Source organism: Saccopteryx leptura, chromosome 3 (genome assembly GCF_036850995.1).
Source record: "Saccopteryx leptura isolate mSacLep1 chromosome 3, mSacLep1_pri_phased_curated, whole genome shotgun sequence".
Classification (NCBI taxonomy): domain Eukaryota; kingdom Metazoa; phylum Chordata; class Mammalia; order Chiroptera; family Emballonuridae; genus Saccopteryx; species Saccopteryx leptura.
In genome coordinates, this window is record NC_089505.1 from 192,637,953 (window position 1) to 192,660,698 (window position 22,746).

Below are 22,746 nucleotides of genomic sequence, written 5' to 3' on the forward strand. Positions count from 1 at the left end.
TATTTATGTTAGAATGGCTAATTTCAGGCTTTATTTAACACTAATTTGAATTTACAAAATTTTTGGAGGTTGGGGTAGGTGAGAACTCAAATACATTGAATACAATCTTGCGATTATGCCCTTGAATCCCATCTCTTCTCCATGAGCATGTGTGAGTAGGAGACATGGTGACTTGCATCCATCTGATCCTGCGCCTTCTTCTCTGTCTTGTAAAATAAGCCTGGTTAAGGAATATAACTTGCTTTATATTATCATGCACACGATTTCCTGAGCAGTGAGGAAAGCACCACAGGAAAAGAATTACACAATTGGGAGCTGTTATTGTCCTTGTGATTGTCTTTGGACCGGGACCTGCCTTTAAGTTTTGTTGCATTTTAATGAAAATATTTACCCCTGTACCCTAAGAAATAAATAAAATCACTGTGGAGGATATAGTTAACTCAAAGTTTAATGAGAACCTACAGTGTAATGTGGTTGCTAAAATTTATTCTAACTTTTAGGTTTGCAAATAAAAGGAGAAATGATCTTATTGCATATATTACTCCTATTTTGGAATGATATTCACATGTTGAATGTGTGTTTAATTCTGGGTGTTATGTTTTAGAGGGAAGTTGGCCCAAGCTGGGTAATCAGGATAAAGGTTAGAAAGACTGCATCACATGAGGAATGGTTCTAAGAACTAGCATATCTTTTTTTGTTTTTAATTAAAAAATTTTAAGTTAATGTATTTTCCAGTTGTAGTTGACATGCGGTATTGTATCAGTTTCAGGTGTAGAACATGATGATTAAACACTTACATACCTTACTGAGTGATCACCTCAATGTCTAGTACCCACGTGGCACAAGTAGAACTTGCAGTTCTTAGTGCTTTACCTTTTTTGTTGTTTTCCCAAATGCCATTTGATTGCTTGCTTCAGCACAGTGAAGAGATGTCAAGGTGGAGGTTTCTCAGGGTATGCTAATGGAGAGTTCTCAGTTCTGACAGGGGACATGCCAACAGTAGATGGAAGTTAGAAGTGTTGTATTAGGGTTTCACCTCATCTTGACCTTTGCCTTTGCCTGCATTCTGATGGGAATTAGAGAAGTGGTATGAAGTAGGCATGGGGTGGAGAACAAGTGTACAGCAGAGCTTTGAAACTTGGATGTGCGTGGGAATCACGTGGGGAACTTCTTAGAATGCAGGTTCTGATTTCAGTAGGTCTGAGGTGGTGTCCAGAAGCCTGTGTTTCTAACAAACTGCTATGTGGTTAAGGCCCTGGAGGTCTGTGGGCCTCGTTTGGAGCTGCACTGTTATGAAAAGAGGTCGCTGAAGGCTGTTTAATCTCTAACTTGAAAGTGAGCTTTTGAGAATGGTTAGATGCTGCTACTGCTTCAAGGAATGTAGTATCTTGTGCCTTTTTTCTTGTAAGTTTGAGTATCTAGTTTGTTGGTACTAATTATTTATTTTTTCCTTTTAATAAGAAAGATTATGATCGTAAACATTCAAGTTTAAATTCTGACCAGTTGCCACCTTTGGTAAAAAATTCTCCAGTTATTTCAAAGAGTGGCAGATGTTTTGCAGATGCAAGGAAAATCTTGTCACTTTTAAAGGGCCTATTACTCAGTCTTCCATTAGCCAAACAAAGTGATTTTTGGTAGTCAATAGCAAAGTGAATGTAAATCTATGTGATTTTACTTTTATTTTTTTCCCCTCTTGTCAACAGAGCCAAATATTTTTATTTATGTCAGTGTTTGCAAAGCATTTGCTTTGAGGTTGGGGAAATAAAAGAGATTGGGTGGGAATGAGGAAAAAGGGGTACATTGTTTGGGAGCTTGAATTGTGTACCCCTATTTTTGGTGATGTGTTAGCTTAGAGGTCTTAATTGAAACCCAAAATTGCAATATTTGTTTTGAAATCTTTAATGAAATTTATAACTGCCACTCACTCTGGAGAGCTTAATTTGCATCATACTGAGCCTGCTGGACTCTGACCTCACTGGCTACAACTCTTCCTACATCTTCCTTTATTAAGCTGACCAGTAAACCAGAACTGACAAGGTTCTCAGTTTGGTGGGAGCATTCTGGAGGAGGCCGGAAAGAGTCTCTCTCTGTTCAGTGCTGCACCATCAGGCCCTGATGACTCCACTTGAGGAAAGGCAGAGCCAGGTCTAGGAATTTCAAAGGGATCATTAGGATTTTTGAATACTGAGGTAGGAGTGGGACATGGATTGATTTGACAACTGGTTGGGGAATGAATAATGCAATACGAGAGGTTGGAGGGGCATAAAATGAGAGAATGCTGGGAGACGTAGAGGAAAGGGAGACTGTACAGGTGTGGGGGAGGAGGCGGCAGGGAAAAGAACAGAGATGTATTTTGTGAAGGAGTTGGTCTGTATTTAGCTGAAGCTAAGAGACTGAGAGAGTCATTAGACTTGGGCCCTTTCAGATTTTATTTATTTTTAGAGAGAGAAGAGAGAGAGAAAGAGAGAAAGACAGAGGGAGGAGCAGGAAGCATCAACTCCCATATGTGACTTGACCGGGCAAGCCCAGGGTTTCGAACCGGCGACCTCAGCTTTCCAGGTCAATGCTTTATCCACTGCATTACCACAGACCAGGCAGACTCGAGCCCTTTTAGACCATGTGATAGGCCCTGTTTTTTTTGCAGGCACCTAGGTGGTTGAAAAAGGGATGGTGCAGCTACTGTGTAGCAGTTTGTTAAGCCTACTGCAGAGAATGAGAGGGGTAGCCTGGCCCTTTGGGATTTGTCACACTGTATGGAGTGTTTTATAGAGGTAGCAGTGATTTGTCAAGGAAATGTAGTGATTTCAGGTGCTGCACTTAAAACATCCTGGATATTAGTAAGATTAGGCACTGGCAGGCCAAGTAGGAGTAGATGTAAGTGAGATTGAGCTTGAATTTTTATTGTTTCCAGAAATACATATTTATTGAGCTCTTACACTAACAGGTATGTTTTAGGTGCTAAGATAACAATGGTGAACAGGAGGAAGATTTCCTGATCCCATGCAGACATTGTTTAGTGGCTGATTAAATAAGACAGCTATTGAAAAAGGAAAAATAAAAAGGAAGCCACACAGTTAGAGGTCATATAAACTCAGAGAGAGAGAGAGAGAGAGAGAGAGCATGTACTATTGAAAAAGGAAAAATAAAAAGGAAGCCACACAGTTAGAGGTCATATAAACTCAGAGAGAGAGAGAGAGAGAGAGCATGTACTATTGAAAAAGGAAAAATAAAAAGGAAGCCACACAGTTAGAGGTCAAATAAACTCAGAGAGAGAGAGAGAGAGAGAGAAAGAAAGATAGAGAGAGAGAGGTTTGTATCTTGAGTTGCCAGCCCTTTAATGATAGTTTTGTCAGAGCTGCTCTTGAGAGCACTCGGTGCTTGGCTGTACTGAGCAGAAGAGTGAGGATTAGACTTGAAGCACACCCAGTTTGGAGAGCACTGTGTTGCCTCCTGGTCGGTTGCACACCTTTGATTCTGCATCTGGCATTACGCTGGGGAGGTGTTCCACTACCCTGTTCTGTCAGTGACTGTAGGGTGATTCATCATGACTCTGCAGCTGTGAGAGGCAGTTTAAAATTTTAATTTCTGACTTATTGCCTATGTATCAAGCTTTTGGAAATGTAACAGAGTCAATGTATCACCTACCTGTATCACCTCTTTGGTTTGTGTATCTTATATCAGTATTGAGAGAGGTGACAAGCACTGACCAGCATTCTAGATTATAAAAGAACACAGGTGATGAAATTTTTTTACAAGTTTGATGTTTTGGCCTGACCTGTGGTGGCGCAGTGGATAAAGCGTCGACCTGGAAATGCTGAGGTCGCCGGTTCAAAACCCTGGTCTTGCCTGGTCAAGGCACATATGGGAGTTGATACTTCCAGCTCCTCCCCCCTTCTCCCTCTCCCCTCTCCCCTCTCCCCTCTCCCCTCTCCCCTCTCCCCTCTCCCTCCCCTCTCCCCTCTCCCCTCTCCCCTCTCCCCTCTCCCCTCTCCCTTCTCCCTTCTCCCCTCTCCCCTCTCCCCTCTCCCCTCTAAAAATGAATAAATAAAAGTTAAAAAAAAAGTTTGATGTTTTTCTGATGTTTAGAATTTGAAAACCCATTAATTTATGTCATGGATTTGCTTTTCTTGTATTTAAATTACTTTGTAGTTGTAATGAAGCCACTCTCACTCTACTAAGTGAACCTTAAATGTGTCTTTCTTTCCAGCAGTTTCCATCTCATGTGGTTTTTGTTTTAATTAGACATTAGTGGTAGGGTTGTATCGTATTTTCCCATGTATAAGACGCTCCCATGCATAAGACACACCTTAATTTTGGGGCCCGAAATTTGAAGGGAAAAAACAAGTATTACATAAAGTTATTGAACTCAAGTTTTATACATGATAAAATTCATACAGCTCATCATCTACACAAAAAAAATGGGAAATGCAAGTAAAATAAATCTACAACCACTGTATAAAACACACCCAGTTTTTAGACCCCAATTTTTTTTTTAAAGTACGGGTAAATACGGTAATTCTCTGGTATGGAGGTGTGATGTCAGAATGAAGGTACCAACCAAACAGGATGCAGGAAATTATGACAGGAATTTTACATTGAGAGCTGTTTTGAGGCTTTCTAATTTATAAATTGTGCATATGTAGGAAATAATAGTTTATTGTCACATCACTGTTGTGGCGATGCACATGGAGGAAAAGAGGAACTTGATTGCGATGAACAGGATTTTGTTGTGCAGTCTTTATTGCATAGATTGTGGAAACTGAAAAGGTGGATTTCAGCCTAAGAAGCATAACTCCTGCATTTAAGACGATCATTCAGTGGCAATGAATATGCCAGTGGAACTTTCATGCAAACTCAAGGGAGTTGCTATGAGAGTGAATTCAAACACGATGTCCTCTGTGTGTGTTGCATAGCGAAATCATCTGCCTTCATCTGCCTTCTACTCTCAGGTTAGTTATTTGGGCTGCTCAAATGGGTCTGGTCAGACAGAGTGCTTCATTTTCCTGATTTTTAACTATGTGATTGGAAGGTTTCTAGTGACTTATATTAGGTAGCAGTTAAATTGTGTGTGTTCCTCCTGTCAAGTTGAGGCAAAATTTGCTGGCTTCTTTTAGCATTCATGGTTGAATTTCAATCACGACCCTGGTTCGAAGATGGCTTAGACTAGCGACCGGAAGACATGATGTGCCTCCTTCCTGTAGAGGTAATGGAAATCTTGGCTTGGCAGGTCTATAGGAGTGGAGGGTGTGGAAGGAAGGTGGAAATCCTAGCTCCCTTCTTACCCAGGACTTCTCTTCCTCTTATTATAGAAGACGGAGACTTACTCTCATTCTAGGAAATCCTGGAAGCTTAACAAGAGTACAACTTAAGTTATTTAGGGCTTAGAGTTTCTATGTGGTTGGATTTCTAAGATGTAGTGAGTGTTTATGCAGAGTTTAAGAATTTAAGAGCTGGAAAAGACGTGAGGTAACCCAACCCCCTTATTGGAGTCCGGTGGGGTTGTTTTATCACCTGATGGTGGCAGGGGGTGAAAACCCAACCTGTTGGACATCCAATACAGCAGTACCCTTCTGACTCTGAGGTGTTCAGGTTCCTATTTGAACGAAAGGAACACAAATATCGAAAATTTTGTTTTTACCCAGGGTATTAATGTTTTCCTTAAGGCCCAAAATACCTGAGAAGGTCCAATACTTCCATCTCTAAATTGAACTATTAATAAATGGTTAAGTCTTGAAGCAGGTGTTGAAAGTGAGGGCTTCTTAGATAAGCAAAGTGTGCGTAGCTATCCACTGAAGAACCTATGAATGTCCTGCCCTTATGTGTACACCTTCTTCTTGATTCTCTACAGTAGTTCAGCTCAGTTCAATCACTGGTAGCAGCCACCTGCAGCCTCCAGGCTGGACTCTTGTTCTGTCTCAGTTTCCAACTGGTGTGTCTCCCTGTTCCCCTCCTCCCCTCTTCCCCTTCTCCCCTCCTCCTCTCCTCCTTTAGTGCTTCTTCAGTGCTAATCATTCTTTGTCTCTTTCCTGCTGGAGTGGTTTCCAGGCTGGCTGCTTGTTCTTTGATTCCCCTCCCCCACCTCCGAACCCGAACCTGGCCTTCATTTTGCTTATTCCTCTCATGGGAACTTGCATTGGATCTGATACAACAGATATAAAGGGAGCTGTGCTTTTAAATGAGACCTTCAAGACCTGTTATTTATTAGCTTGTGTGCATTTTTTTTATCCCTTCTTTGTCCGCCCCACTCCCACCCACCCCACAAATCCATTGCCTTTTTCCACAGTGGTTTCTCTTTCTCTCCCTTCTTGTTCATTTGTGACTCATTTCTTTAAGAGGTGATTGCTGGTCCAATTTCATTCTGACTGAATTGTAAATTTCCTTGAAGGTAGAACAACCAAACTTCCAAAAAAGTGGAGTGCATGTCTGTGGGGCCATTTCCATTCTGGCATTACTTACGTTAACAAACTCTAGTGCCGGGTTCATTATACCTCGTGTTGTGAGTGTAGTAACTGCTTTTTCTGAATTTTGCCAGGAACAGAGGAAACTTCAGTATTGCCTATTAATGAGGCTCTTTGGCTGTGGGTGTCAAAGAGAGCGAGGTGGTTTTGTCTTTCTTTCAGTCTCTTGTACAGTCTGTGGGTTGGCTTTTCACCTGAGGCCTCTCCAGATGTCAGAAGGGGGCCAGTGCTGACCCTTTATCATGTGATGTAATATTGATCTCCAGAACCATGTCTTGATCACATAGTACTTGTTTGAATTATTATTTTAAAGTACATTCTGACTCTTGATATTTATTTACTTGCTTTCTTTTAAGTAATTTCCTTTTCATTTCTTTCTGTTTCTCCAGGATGACAGTGATGGGATTCCATGGTCAGAAGAAAGGGTGGTACGTAAGGTCCTTTATTTGTCACTGAAGGAATTCAAGAATGCCCAGAAGAGGCAGCATGGTGAAGGCATTGCTGGGAGCCTGAAAACAGTGAATGGTGAGTTGACTACTTGTTGGAACCTCTGGGCATGGCCTTGTTTCTGAGTGGCATGTGCTTTCTAAGCTGGTCCTTATCAGCAGTTATTCTGGACATCTGGTTGGGCTTACAGATTCATTTTTATGTTCCTTTCTGTGCTGCACAGTATAGTTGGTAAGGTGCCTTTGTTAGTCCGGTCCCTGAACACAGGACCAGGGCTTCACATCTGATTTCTCATTGGGTCCTGAGTTGAATGTGGAGCATGTTTTACAGGTTTTTCTGTGCGTCTCTGCTTCATACCCAAGTTTGACAGCAGAAGCCTTGATGATCTTGCTGCAGTGCGGAGCCTTAGGTGCTTATCATGTTTGTAAAGGAAGTAGCCTAGATCCAGGGTGTGCCTACTGCCCTCCCTGCTCTTGGGCGCAGCAGCCTCCTAAGTACCCACTTCCTTGTATGTTGATCTGGTTGGACTGGTTGCTTCCCCAGTAGCAAGTATATAGTGGTATGGAATTTCTATGCACGCAGATGTGTACTTCTTCCTTTATGGTTATCAAAAGGATCCTTGAAGCCTTCAAGGAAACTTGCTCCTATCTAAATTTGTTTTGATGTCTTTAAAAAAAATTTTTTTATGAGGTCTAATAAGGTTCAGATGAAATCATCCGGTGAAACCATGTCAGAACAAATTTTGGTTATATTACAGGGCTCTGGCTGTGGTGTGGTATTCCAGTTTCTCTTACACTTAATAATCTACTAGAATTATAGATAATGTGAATCGATCATGCTCTGGTTTGTACTTGTTTGGCTTGGAGCTGGGAGATGAGGAAGAGATCTGTTCTTTCTTAGAATTTTTGCTCTGCTCATGGTGTAACAGTCATCACATGTGGGTAGCAGTTAGTTTTCCAGGACGCAGTTTCACGTAGGGTTACCTGTTTCTATCCAGCCTGCTTAGTTTCAAGGTGAGTTGTTTGGAAGCCTCCTGTTGGAAATAGTGCTTACAGACAGGACGTGTGCTGTTCTGTTTCCACAGGGCGCTGATTGGATTTTGCAAGATGATCTCCCTGCTATCCACTCAAGTTCTTTAACTGTCCTCTAATATTGTGTGGTTTGAAATAAGAACTGCCTGAATTCTTAGCAAACATGTAATGGGAATGGCCCTTTTTAACTTTCTTTCACATTTGCAGAAGTAAAAGAAGCAATAGAATCTATTGCCATAGGTATTCAATTTGATCCCCCGTGGGTATCTGACAGAGACCTCATGTACTCCTTGGCTGCCTGTAATACAGTAAACTGTTGCCCTGTATCTATTTAGAGAATATTTAATGTGATACTTGTCATTTCATATTGAATACAAATGGTCCCCCAACTTAGGATGGTTTGAGTTAACAACTTTTCAACTTACTGAGGGTGTGACAGTGATGTATGTATATCATACATTACATGAGATACTCAACACTATTATAAAACAGACTTTGTTAGACCATTTTTCTACACTGTAGGCTAAAAGTGTTCTGAGCACATTTAAGGTAGGCTGGGCTAAACTATGTTAGCTTAGGCGTATTAAATGCATTTTCAATTTAAACCCACTGTAAACTGAAAATATCTTATTTGGATGTAACCCCATTGAAAATAAATTGAGGAGCAGAGTTTTGCTTAAGTTTTTGGGGAGGGTAATGGGGAGAATATCATTGAGTCCTGGAGTTAGAGTAGAGCAGCCCTGGCCAGGGAGCTAAATTGGTTAGAGTGTTGTCCTGATATACCAAGGTTGCTGGTTCGGTCCTGGTCAGGGCACATACAAGAATCAGGCAATGAATGCATAAATAAACAGAACAGGTTAGTGCCTGCCTCTCCCATCCCACCCCCTTTCTTTCCAAAATCAGCTAAAAACAAACAAACTGGCTGTTAGGGGTTTAGATCTTAGTGTTGCGATAGGAACGCACTTATTCTGCTGTTTATGACTGCTGATGCTTCACTGCTTTTGGAATCTTTAAATTATAAACAAAGAGGCCGGTTGGCTCAGTGGTAGAGCGTCGGCCTGGCGTGCAGGGGTCCCAGGTTTGATTTCCGGCCAGGGCACACAGGAGAAGCGCCCATCTGCTTCTCCACCCCTCCCCCTCTCCTTCCTCTCTGTCTCTCTCTTCCCCTCCCGCAGCGAGGCTCCATTGGAGCAAGGATGGCTTGGGCGTTGGGGATGGCTCCTTGGCCTCTGCCCCAGGCGCTGGAGTAGCTCTGGTCTCGACAGAGCGATGCCCCCTGGTGGGCAGAGCGTCGCCCCCTGGTGGGCGTCCCGGGTGGATCCCGGTCGGGCACATGCGGGAGTCTGTCTGACTGTCTCTCCCCGTTTCCAGCTTCAGGGGGGAAAAAAAAATTATATAACAAAGAAACAAAGAAACAAAAAATACAGCCTAACAGGGAGAAATACACTTTTAGGACAAGAAGTTAGCCAGGTGTCTAGGATTAAATAAAAGTGGAATTTGGGTTAAAGAATGAATACTAAAGTTAAGTCATTCATTCAGGAAGAAAAAAGACAGGGCTAACTAGTTTGGTTACATGGTCCTTTGTGGGTTTTCTTTTTTTTAAGATTTTATTGATTTTTTTTTTGGATTTTTTTTTTTTTTAAGAGAAGGGGGAGAGAGTAAGAAAGAGGGGAGAGAAGCAGGAAGCATATACTCATAGTAGTTGCTTCCTGTATGTGCCTTGACCAGGCAAGCCCAGGGATTTGAACCAGTGACCTCAGCATCCCAGGTCGATCTTTATCCACTGAGCTACTACAGGTTGGCTGGTGGCTTTCGTTTTTATTGGCATTTGAGGAGTGGCAATGCTGAGGAGAGACTTCTAAGAAAAGTTGTCAAAGAAGTCTTTATAGGATCATTGAAGGCTTTCAATAATTCTTTTGCCAGCTTCATAAAGAAAAGGTAGTTTTCGTCGTGTTAGATTGCCTTTCACTCTGATAAAGACTGAGTTGTCTTTTCTTTTTAACGACTTTCTTTCTTTCTTTCTTTCTTTCTTTCTTTCTTTCTTTCTTTCTTTCTTTCTTTCTTTCTTTCTTTCTTTCTCTCTTTCTCTCTTTCTCTCTTCCTTTCTTTCTTAACACTCCTCATTCTGGTTGTGAAGTTGTGGTGAATATGTCTTTTCTGGTTGCTGTGGTGTTGGTGCGGTGTTTGTGCATGCGTGCATGCGGGCCGCATTCCAAGGCCACCTTTTTGTTATTCTGTGTATTGCATTTCAATAGCAGTTCTAAGTAAACACATCTCCTTGTTTCAGAACCTAAGTGTTTGTTTGTTTGCTTATTTATTTTTTTATTTTATTTATTCATTTTAGAGGGGGGAGGAGCAGGAAGCATTAACTCCCATACATGCCTTGACGGGGCGAATCCAGGGTTTAGAACCTGCAACCTCAGCATTCCAGGTCGATGCTTTATTCCCTGAACCACCTCAGGTCAGGCTTAAGTGTGTTTTAAGAAGAGTTTTCTTAAAGGCTGCTAACATGTTAAAGTGTACTTTCCTGTTTGGGGGCCTCTGAAAGCACAGGAAAACAGAATCGTTACCATGGGAATAACTCCTTCTTTTTAGGTCCCGAAATCTCAGGAGTGCTCTCTTGGAGGGTGTGATCCAGAGAGCTGAAATAGCAGGGAACATTCAAGACATTTTTGGCTCAATGAGGTTGGGAGTAGGGAAGTTTGCAAGTGGTGTTCTCACTGAATGTGTGTATATGTGCATCACTTGAGTTTGAATGGATGCTTTATAGTAGATCATCATTCAAATACTGTGCAAGAGAGTGGCCCTGTTTTAAGCTGTACGTCACAGCATACAATGTCAATGTTCTTCATTGTCGAGCAAGTGAAGACAATGTAGCCGAGGGAGAGTGGTTTCAGCAGTCATGCACAGTACTTGTTTTTCTTTTATTTATTTTTTGCTATTTTTAGTTCCCCGAACCCCTCAAAGGTTCCTTTTTAAAAGTTGAAATAAGTCCATCAGTACAGTTCTAATTGTGACAGAAATTTATCTGGTGGTAAAGTTCTGAAACTGCCCAGTACGGAGCGGAGAGCTTGCTGTGAGGTAGGGTATGAAGCTTGATTGTACATGGGTGTTCCCCAGAAAGGTTGATGGGGTACTTCTACCCCTGTCCCACCCTGCTCATGCTTTATTACTTGGGGATCTTGGGTAGTGACATACCTCTAAGTATGTTCACCTTGGTTTTTTTCAGCTGTAACCTGAATAAACCCTCTGGAGCTTTGTGTTATGTGTGGTGTAGTGGCTTTACTAACTCTCATTTGGTTATTTACTACACGGAAGAAGTATTGCAGTTTCACTTCAACTAACATTTTGCATTAGCAATAGAATGGGCTTGACATAATTTTGCATCTGATTTGAATGGACATCACTTCCACTAAGTCTAGGTCTAGGATGCCGTACAAGCAGTCCCTTGCACTTCCCTCTTGTGTGAGGCTGGTCAGAGGTCTGGTGTATGTTAGCAGTTTACAAACAGCAGCAGCTTGTATTTGAGCAGCTGAGCTCAGCTGCCTCATTTCTGCAGGTCTAGTGTAGTAGTAATAACACAAGCAAACATAAGACAGTAAATTCCATGTTTGCCATCAGTCTTGCTTTTGTGGTTTTAAAGTGATGGAATGAATTTTCTTGTCCTCCTAGCAGTTGTGAATGTGCGTCCTGAATGGTGTCATGGATTGTCTTTGTAGGAACTGAGCTGAGCCATAGTCAGGCATAGGAGGCAGTGCTAAGATTAAGATGTTGGCTGATCGTGAGCCTTTCTGTCTACTTCCTGCTGTAGATAATGTCACTTTTGGTAGCTGAAGTAAATTGACAAAAGCTTAGGAAAGGGCTGGCAAAGGCTGAGGCCATGAACATTCTTTGAGGACCCTTAGCCCACTGGGGATGAAATTAGGGACATTTAAATAACATGTCACACAGATAATGAGCATACATAATTACAGAGTAAGAGAGGGGAGCTATTAGTTGCATTTGAATTTTATTTGCTCTCTGTCTACATTATCTGAGATTCAGCCAGCCCTCTGTCCAGCTGAAGAGCCCCTACTAGATAGATGTAAGGAAAGCTGGATCCTTTTCTTAGACTCTTCCTGTGGGTCCTGGTTGTGACAACTAACCTCACTGAGTGAGTGCTTACTATTTGCTTTAGGTACTGTGCGAACACTTTACCCATGTTTCACTTATTTAATCTTCAGACCAAAACATTTTATTTTTTAGAAGAATTTATTTATTCTAGAGAGAGAGTGAGAGAAAGGCGGGGGTGAGGAGGGTGAGGAGCGGGAAGCATCCATTTGTTGCTTCCATAGGTCCCTTGACCAGGCAAGTGGGGGTTCTGAAAGGGCAGCCTCAGCGTTCTAGCTCTACACTCCAGCCACTGTGCCACCACAGGTCAGGCAGAACAGACCATTTTGTAGATGAGAAGACAACAAGCTAGAGTAGATTAGCAGATTGCTGACACAAGGAGGATGGGGCAGAGCCAGCATTTAAACCCCAGCTTTTTGTACTGACTAGAGCTCCCCTGTGTTCAGCCACTGCCTAGATAGATAAACAGTTAACTTTGGAACCTTCCATAAGGATCTGATCCCCAAAATAAGAATTTTTAGGAAGACATTTTTAAATAGTTTCTTTTGAAATAGACCAGTAAAATCTTTCACTGGGAGCATGTTTCCTGGGCCTCATTAGACCTTGTACTTAAATAGAGGAAGCAAAAATAATTGTACTCCTCCTGATGGTTACCTTCTGACTTTAGTCACAGGCACACAATGTACATTCATTTCTTTATGTTTCTTCATGTAGAGATAGAGATTTGCACTTTCATTACTGTTGTCAAAGTAGCAGGCTGTCAAATCGACTATCAGCCATCTCGCTGGATGGTGAGACGGGGAGTGGCCTTCCTAGCAACACCTGCCAGTTGAAGGCAAGGACTGAAGCTGGAAGTGTAGATAGAGGGAGACAACCACTCCGCCCCCGCCTGCTTTTTCTTTTTAAGGAGAATTTTGGACTTCCTTCAGTCTTAAAGATTCGTGATGTGTGTTGATTGAAACATGGGCCCAAGTCCTACAAATTTATTGTTCACAGCATAAAATAAAAAATGATTTCGGAGTAAAATTCAGGGTACCTTGCCTAATGAATGGATTGTTTATGGAGTCATGTTTGAAGAGAATGTAATACTTGCATGGTTGCTTTCCCTTAGCCTGAAGCTTTCGGGTTCTAAACATGGTCCTGACAGGGAAGATCAATCCCCCCCAAATTGGTGTACCTTTAGCTTTGTGCAAATTGAACTGCTGGTGTATATATACGTGCTGAAGTGCTCTGTGAGCTGCACGAGGCACCAGTCAGGCTGCTCAGCAGCTGCTGCAGGTTGGGGTTTTAAGTTTTCTCTAAAACAGCAGCCTCAGACTTTGTTTCCCTGTGTCCCCAGACCTGTGAGACAACATGTTATGAGACAGAGGGCTGGGCGAAATGAGGATAAGTACCTGTTGTTGAAAACAAATTAAATTTATTCATCGTTAAAAGCAAAGTGTGTGTTCCATCCCTGATCAGGGCACATGCAGGAGCAGATTGATGTTTCTGTCTCTTTCCCTTCTTCTGTCTCTCTAAAATTTATAATTAAAAAAAAAAAAACACCCCCAAAAAACCAAAGGTACACCTATCCTGGAAAATGGTAGAGTCGAGAAAGTTTAACTTCTTTCTCTGTGCTTTCTTGTAACTGGTTTATGGTCTAAGAAATGCAGTTTGGGCATTTCTGATAGAGCTTCCATTTGGTCAACACCTGAGGGAGTTTTTAGATGTAGGAGGTGTTGTGAGCAAGAAAAACTGAACTCTAGTTGCCTATCATGGAGGAGTCAGATTACCTTGTTTTATCCCATCTAAAGTGACATTGAATGATACACCATGATTTTATGGATCAGTAAGAAAGGAAAAAAAGCCCTGGCCAGATGGCTTGGATGGTTAGACATCATCCCGAAGTACAGAGGTTGCCAGTTCCATCCCTAGTCTCAGGGCACATACAGGAATGGATGTTCCTGTCTTTCTCCTGCTTGCTCCCTTCCTGTCTCTAAAATCAATAAAGTAAACATTTTTAAAAGAGAAAAATGCTTCCAATTATAAGTATAACCATTATAATTTATAAGATACTTTTTAATTGTAGGTGTGCATTTTTCAACATGAGAAAACATGTAACCTGGGACCAGGAAGCAGCCCAAATTACTGTGGAGGGATGCTTCAACACTCAGGAGTGTGCCCGTTTGGTCTGGTGTGAGGCGGCTAGCGGGGCCAGATGGAGTACACAGCCCAGTGTGCAGCTTTTGGGAATAGCTCCGTGAAGAAGTTGCATTCCATGAGCCTTGAGAGCTGTGGGACTTTGGGCAAGGGCAGGGGGTTGGGAGAGGGTAGTGCTATGGCAGGGTGAGGACCTGTACATAGATCGTAGATCGTTTCTGTGGTGGTGCCCTTGGACTGCCGTGGCAATGAGGAAGCGACCGGCCTAACTGCAGCCCTTTGGCCACAGAATTATGGGCGGTTAGAGCAGGAAGGGGCTTTTGGAGGTATAGAGGTCAGGTGAAGAATTTTGGGCCTGGATGATGAGCTTTACTGGAAGGAATGGATCATGCTGAAGGCTGATTGGAACCAGAAATTCAAACGATGGTGAGGTGTGCCAGGCTTTCCTGTAGGCACAGCTGCATGCGAGCATTTCATGGAGAGTTAAGAATGGAGGTGCCTGTGGAGGTTGATGTGTTCTTAGGCTCCTCCACCCCATCACTTTGTGTTTGAGACCTACTGTGTTCTGCCTCCACTTCTCTCCGCCTACCTCTGTCAGTTCTACAGGCTCTGCGCTGCTTCCCTGATTACATCCTCCTCCTCCTCAGATTATGGACCCCTTTGGTACTAGGGAGTCACCTAGGAGAGCGGATGGCTAGGACAGACATGGGGTGTGTCTGATGTCTGAGCTTGAGAGAGTCCTGCAGGGTTTCCCTGCTTGACACAGTTCTTAGAGACTAGCTTTGAGGGCTGTGGATGACAAGAGGATGGAGCTTCACAGTGTGTGGGATGTTTCTTAGGCTGCTCACCTGTAAGGGTCTTTCTGTCTCCGGTCACTCTCCCTTTGTATGCCGGACTCTCGTCTACAAGAACATCACTCCGGAATCTATCCTTCCTTTCTTCATCGCTAATTTACTTCTCTACTAGATCATTCCCTTCAGTAAACAAAACATATAGCAGTTTCTCCCGTAATAAAAAATAAACTCTCTATTGATCTCATATCACAAATTCTGAAAGAAAATGTCTAAACAGTTTGTCTCCCTCTGCTATTTATACTCATGTTAATATCCTCTCCTCATTCATTCTCTTGGAACCCCAAGAGTCAGCCCAGTTTACCAAGGTTGCCAAACTCAATTTTCAGTCAGTGTGGCTTTCTTTAGTTGTCTTTTTGGCAGCACTGGACATGTTCGTACCTCTCTTGAACTTCTGTCTTTTGCACTTTGATTTCTTGACAGGCCTCATGAACTTGAGGTATGCTGATGCTAACCCATCTAAATCCAGTCTCTTCTGCATATGCCCTGCCCAGCTTCCCACTGTCAATAAATGACAGCTCCATCTTTCTAGTTGCTTTGGCCAAAGCCTGGGAGTTATCTGTTTCTTCTGTTTCTTCCATGGGTTGTCTTCTGTCCTCTAGCAAAACCTGTTTATTCTGTACTCACAATGTCTTATGTATGTGAATCTGCTCCACCACCACCACTAACTAGTCTACAACTTCTGGCTTGAATTGGGACACATAATGCCCCTTCCTTCCTTCCTTCCTTCCTTCCTTCCTTCCTTCCTTCCTTCCTTCCTTCCTCCCTCCCTCCCTCCCTCCCTCCCTCCCTCCCTCCCTCCCTCCCTCCTTCCTCCTTCTGTGTACGACAGACAGAGGGACATATAGGAACAGACAGACAGGAAGGGAGAGAGATGAGAAGCATCAATTCTTCGTTGTGGCACCTTAGTTGTTCATTGATTACTTTCTCATATGTGCCTTGACTGGGGGGCCATAGCAGACCCAGTGACCGCTTGCTCGAGCCAGTGACTTGGGGTTCAAGGCGAGCTTTGCTCAAACCAGATGAGACTGCGCTCAAGCTGGGGACCTCAGGATTTTGAACCTGGGTCCTCCGTGTCCCAGTCCAACACTCTATTCACTGCGCCACCGCCTGCTCAGGCTCATAATAATGCTCTTATCTTCTGCCTCTTTACCCCTTCCAGGCAGTCACCAGCAGTTCTTTATAAATGCAGGGTCTCCTCATCTTTCAGAATGAAATATGTCCACTTGCTGTGGGCCACTATTTTTCCAGGCAAATCTAACCCCCTCCTTCACCTCTTTCATCTAGTCTTTGTGCTGTTCCAAATACACCGAGCACACTTTTGCCCCAGGATTTTTGCATTTGCTGATTTTCTATCCAGAACTCGCTTCCTTGACTTACCTACTTGACTCTACCCCTTTCTGTAGTTTAGGTTCCTGTTCAAATGTGCATCTGCCAGAGAGTCCTTTCTTGAGCATCTTATTAAAAATAGTGTCTTTGTCTGTTAGTTAGCCTTTAGCTCCTTACTTTGTAATATTTTAATGCATAGAATTTTTTCTACATAGACTTTCCCATTGCCTTGCATTGTATTGTTATTGGTAGTTTATCATAAGCTCTCTTTCATAAGTTTATCTCTGGCTGAGTGAGAACCCCACTATATTATAAGTTCCATGAGAGAAAATTCATCCTTGTTGACTGCATGCTCATCTCCTGGGTGATCTGTACAGTGTGTGCTGTGTGAGCCCTGTGCACACAGGTCACGCCCCCAGCACCCCTCTGCCATGCTGTGCAGGGATGTCATCCTCTTTGTTCAGGAGTGGGCATGTTCCACCTCTGACTCCAGATTTCACTTGGGAAATGTACACCCCTTGAACTCTAGGCCCCAGATCACAGCCCATGCTGTTTCATTGTCACCAAAGTGAATGTGTGTTCATACTTGTGATATAAGTCTCATCATAGAGATTCTTGAACTTGGGTCACCCTTGAACCCTTTCCTTCTGAATTACATTTGTGGAAAGCCTATTTAGGTACAAAATACACTGCTTGGTATTTTAAGTTAAAATTGAGCTTCGAAGAAAAAAAGTTACCGCTTTTCATTCTCACGACTTGTATGAGGCTGCATACTAAGACGTAGTCAAATAAGGATTTGAACCCAGGACTCCTGACTCCAGATCTTGCCTTTTTTTTCTTTTTTAATTGAAGAAAACTTGACACTCTATGAAATTACATATTGTATGTGTGCAGTTTAATGAGTTTACAGATGCACATACACTCTCCTGGCCGGTGCTCCAGCATAGATGGAGGACTTGTCCATCACCACAGAGGAGTCCTCTCCTGCCCCTTCCAGTTCATTTGACATTGTTAAGTTGTATGCTCATTTTGGGGTTTGTCAACCTGACTGTCTCAGGTTTTAGAAGCTTTTATGAACATACACGGGTTTATGGTGTTTTCCCAGAATGAACCAGATGCCTGAAAGTGTCTGCTGAGACTTGAAAGGGCCTCAAAGCCATAGTGGCTCCTGGAGGCCCCAGCTCAGGAAGGCATCAACCACTGGCTGAGTGAGAACCCCACAGCTGGACATTGTCATGAATGACTTGCACCATCTCATGGTGGCATTTAGGGAACCAGATGTTCTGTCTTAAGCCGGCATCACGGTTTTGGTTCTGAGCGGTCGTGCAGGTGCAGACCACAGATGAGCTTTTGAACAGTTGCAGTTCTCATCCTCTTCAGTGTCACCTTTTTCTTGTGGCACTTTCTTCCCCCTCCTGCAGCAATGTACTTAGTCTGTGAGTGTTAAGACATTGCAGCCTTGATGTATAATTCAAGAAATTCTGGAACTGGGATCTCAGGCTTGGCTTTTGCCCAAAAGCAAAGCTGGGGAGGCATTAAAAGCCATGCCCCTTCTCTGCTAACATTTGTTTTCAGGTAGATTGATTCTTGCTAGGAGTCCACAATCTGTGTGATGGCCTTGCTGCAGAAACATGTGGCAGCCGCATGGTCAGGCTGCTAATTTCTGTTCATTTTCTTGTAGCTGTGCTGAAAGTCAACATATCAGTCAGTGGGGGAGGGGGAGAGAGGGTGCAGGTGGGATAAGTGGTGATGGACAGAGACTTGACTTGGGGCGAGTGGTAAACACACAATAAAGTGTATAGGTGTGTGTAGAATTGTGCAACTGAAATCTGTATTATTTTGTTAACCAGTGTTACCCCAATACGATATTCCTAATCGTTCTGGAGGTTGGAAGTCCAAGGTCCAGGGTGGCAGACCACTTAGTTTGTGGGAAGGGATTGCTTCCTAGCTGAGGGAGGGAGAACACCAGCCCTAGTGGATCAGGGCCCCGCCTGTATGATGACCTCATTTTACCTTTGGCACCTCCTCACAAGTTCTTTCTTCAAACAAAGTAACATTGTATATTAGGACTTCAAATAGGAATTTTGGGGTGAGGGACACATTCAGTCCATAATGGTCTAGTATTTGGGAGGGCTTTGAGGAGGTGGCAATTTTAGTTTGTTTTAATTTTAGATTAAGTCAGCTTCTTTGTTAATCTGCAACATGGTTCCTTTTGTGCCTAAGTGATAGTAGAACAGTTTACTGGTGCCTCAGGAAACCCTGTGTGTGAGCTAGTTGACCTCAGAAGTTACTGTTCTTCCCAATTGGATGGAATTAAAATTGGACTTACTTATTGAGTGGCTGTTTTTGTGAGACTGCTTGGGTTAACCTCAATATCATATGTCAGTGGGGATTGAAACATGATTCATGTATAAAGGTTGCTGCTACAGAAGGCCAAGGGCCCTAAGAGCAGGGAAAACAGGGTGAATCAAAGGCCCTAGGGATTGGGGGGGCGTGATTGAGACGGCCCTGGAAGGATATTTCTGTTGTCAGTTTGGGAAAAACTGTGGTATTATATGGGGTTGAGGAAATCCTATTTATTATACACTAAGTCTTCTTATTTGCCTGAATATTATGCTGTAAATGTAATTTGGAGCTGTGCTTTTTTTCACTTCTGAACATGTATGGAAAGGAAGACCCTATGGGATAATCAGATAGGCCTGCCCGCAGCCAGAGGTGACTCACTTTGTTTATCTGTGCTCAGGCTTGTAAATAAGGTCGTCTACCTCCTTTTACTTGCATAAGGGCCTCATGTGTTTTCTCAGTCTGACCCAATTTGTGATTTGAATTCTGTGATGTGTGTATTTATGGAGCTTTATTTACTATCAGATATGCCACTATGGACTAGTGCAGTTTTGCTTCGCTTGTGAATTTCTTAGATCCCATTTCCCCCAAATTTAAAGGGTATTTTACTTAGCTTTGGGAAATAACCTGTTATGACTTGAGCCACATGAAATGTTTAGAGTCCTGTATGGCATATCTGTAAAGCCAGAAGAGTGATAAGTAGAGATGCTTGGGGAAATCATCCCACAGTCCGTAAATTTCCTTAATTTACAGTTTGTCACTCAATCTCCCCTGCTGCCAAATCTCACATAGCCTTTAGGTTTCTCTATAGTCTTTAAGATACTTCTTTAGAGTCCCAAATTCAGCTTCCTCTTACATTCTTTCTAAAAGATCATAAAACAGTACAGGTCTCTCATTAGAGGAACTTTGGGAACAGTGAGGGAGAAACTTGAGCTGTTTTAAAACTTTAGACCCACCAGTCGAGGAAAGGAGTATCAGCCTAGCCTGTCAGCCTGGCTGTCCCTTTGTTGTGCCAAGGAGGGCATTTGTGCCCGATGTCTGAGACCCTGTTCCTCCTTTCTCTGCACTGCCCTGACCTTTCATGGTGTTCTTGGCTCATTCACACCTTGGATCTAATGATTCAGCTCTTCTGCACACTGGGCCTCTCTTCCTGTGTGACCTGCCCCACCACTGTCTTCTTGGTTATACCTTAAATTATCCAGGTCCACATTTCTTTTGGCAGGTAGGTGGGCACCCTCATCATGCTTGCCACCTGGTCTTCATGACAAGCAGAGACATCTGGGCCCAAGACTCCCATGCTGGCTTCTGGAGCTGTCCGAAGTGGCAGTTACCTTCCAATTCCCCGTGGCTCTGAGTGGGTTATGTAGCCTTCTCATGCAGGAAGGCAGCTGCAGGTCTCTACTTTGGAAACATTTAACTCTTATTTCTCACATTCTCCTTCCTTTGGATATAGTTAGGCTATTCACAAAGGACCCAGAGTTTGGAATCCATGTTTTTGAAAGTTGCATCTCACCTTCTACAAACCCTCTTTAGACACGACCATACCCATGGAAATAGTCCGTGTTTGCTGTTTCATCTGATATGCAGGAGGCCTAGTGTTTTCTAGAGGGACCTGCATTGCAAGTTGCTGAGCCTGTACCCCAGTGGCTTTAGCCTGTCCTCACCCAGCAGTTTACCCAACTTCCGACTACTAGTGTTGTTTGAAAAGAGCCTTTCCAGTTTACTCAGTTGGAAAGTGTTAAAGGGTGAGCTGGAAAGCTCTCAGCTGGCACTTTCTGAATCCCTCAGAGGGAAATATTGGCAGACTCTCCACTGCCTGCACTCTTCTTATAAATCGAGGAGCCAAGAGTTACAAAGCTGTCGTGCTGGGCCAGGTTGAACTGTGTGGGAGAACATGTACTACGGTAAAGACGAGAGGGACTGTTTCTGACTGTACTGTCTGCTCCCCCAACCTCATGCCCCTCCATGTTTTGGTGTTTATCTTCCTGCCACTGAAGATAGAAGGGGGTGATAGATGCAGCTTCCAGTGTATTCTTGTTCTTCCCGGGAGCCTTGACTCCAGAAGATACACCTAGCATTTCATGACTTTGTCCTCTTGCACTTACTTAGAAGGAGAGCACTGGGCTGCTTTATTCAACAGGTATTGCACTTTCTACTAAGGAAAGCTGCCTGTTTTCAGATTTGGCTTTTTTCTCCCTGTGGTTCAGAGGAGAAGGTGCTGAGACAGAAGCCTGAGCATGGCACTGATTTATTGCCCTGTTTGTTACCATCTCTCCGCCTTACACGTCAGTCTGTTGCAGGAAAGCCCCATGTGAAGATGTGAATGTGCTGTGGGGCCTACGAGATTTCCATCATCCTGAGTTGTCTTACTGCTGAACCTGTATAATCCTTTTCACCTCAGCCTCCCTGTGGGGTCTGTGGACTTGGAGTGTAACCACCAGAGAGTGCTGGTGTAGTTTTTCTCTTTTTATCCATTTTTTTACCCCCCTGCCTCTGCACACATAGGTCAGCAAAGATGCCGTTCTAGCACTGTCCACACTGTGCGGCCCACTCTGGGTGCTCCTGCCCTCCTGGGGTCTCTCTTCATGGAAGAGCTCCAAGGGAATAGGTTAAGATTGCCATCAAGTGGCTGCTCTCGGTAGTGGATAGTAAGATACTGGCCACCACGGCCGGCCCATTCCACCCACATTCTCCTCCAGTGACTTAGCTCCTCTGAACAATTATCAAGCTCAAGTGCTTTCTGTCTGAGGAGTTGACTGGTTTGGGGGTGAGGCAGAGAGAGTTCAGAAAATCTCTACATTGTAAATGCTCAAAGAAGGCACCTATGTGAACCCAAACTGAAACTACAGGTAGGCTTAGTTAGCTGCAGGGGTCAGACCCCATGGCCCTAGAATTGTGAATGCAGGTGATCTGGAGGTGTACTGGAGAGAACTGCTGGGTGTTCATTCTCTTGCCACGTCTGGGCCAGTAAGCCAGAACCTTCCAACTCTGCTCCTGGAAACTGGCAGGGAGGAACATGCTGTCATCCTGAAGGGATGTCCCACCAAAGGTAAAAACTAATTCTGTTTGGCTCTTGTTTGTTGTTCTCCAGCTCTGAAAATGGAGTAATCATGTCATTCTTAGAGGTGATATTCTTAGGATTAACGAGGTCATTTATTTAAAGTCCTTAGTACCTGGCAGAAAATAAGCATTCAAAGGTAATGGTTATTTGAGGTTCTTAGATATACATTACCTAACTACTTCCAATAAAAGAAAGCTGTGTCATAAAACCACACACTTAAGGGACTGTATTAAAAGGGGTTACGCTGTACCCAGGGTCTGCATGTCAGCATTCTGTAATTAGACCTCAACCTGGGACTTAGGGAGCAGTTAGAGCTTGAAGGAAGTGGGTCCTGTTTAGTTTCCCCCAGCAGGTCAGCCCTTAATAGTGTTGGGAAAAAAAGAGTAGGAATGAGGTTTGTGTAGGTGGGATGCACAGAGCACTTGATGCTGTAGTCTCTCAGGAGCCTGGGAGAAGGCTTTCAGAGCTAGCACGTGGGAGGGGAAAGAGGATGGATTTGTGCCAGATGGGTTGCAGAGGGGAGCACCTGAGGCCGGCAGAAGGACAAAGTGAATGTGGAACGTGCCAGTATGGCAATGAAACTTTGTGTTTGGGTCAAGGAAAGAAAATTCTTTGATGTTATGTATTTTCAGCATCTTTTTAGAAGTCATAGAAGCTGTGTTATGTAACCATTCACATAGTAAACTGTTGAATCATTAAACCAAAATTCCTGGATTCTAGCCATTTAAAGCAATATTGTCTGCATAAAAAAAAATTGATACGTTGTAACTTCACCACTCCTAACTGAGTATCATGGTAAGCAGTTTTCTCCTCACTGATTTCCCCAACATAAAGGAAAGCACTTGATACATCCTTGTTCCATCTGGTTTTGTTTTACTGATGGGTAATATATTGATGTTTATGGCACATCATGTTCTTCTTCCTACTCTCTGCTAGGTCCCGTGTCATGTTGGGTTAGGAGGCATTTGCATGCTTTT

At 43.3% G+C, this 22,746-nt stretch overlaps 1 protein-coding gene across 2 annotated transcripts in view; it reads left to right on the forward strand.

Annotated features, from left to right (window-relative positions):
* Nucleotides 1–22,746, forward strand: part of JARID2 (jumonji and AT-rich interaction domain containing 2) — a 296,798-nt gene that overhangs the window by 143,512 nt on the left and 130,540 nt on the right. For both annotated transcript variants that reach the window (XM_066377097.1, XM_066377099.1), the window contains exon 2: nucleotides 6,848–6,983. In XM_066377097.1, the coding sequence (XP_066233194.1) occupies nucleotides 6,848–6,983 (136 nt within the window). The remainder of the gene's footprint in view (nucleotides 1–6,847; nucleotides 6,984–22,746) is intronic.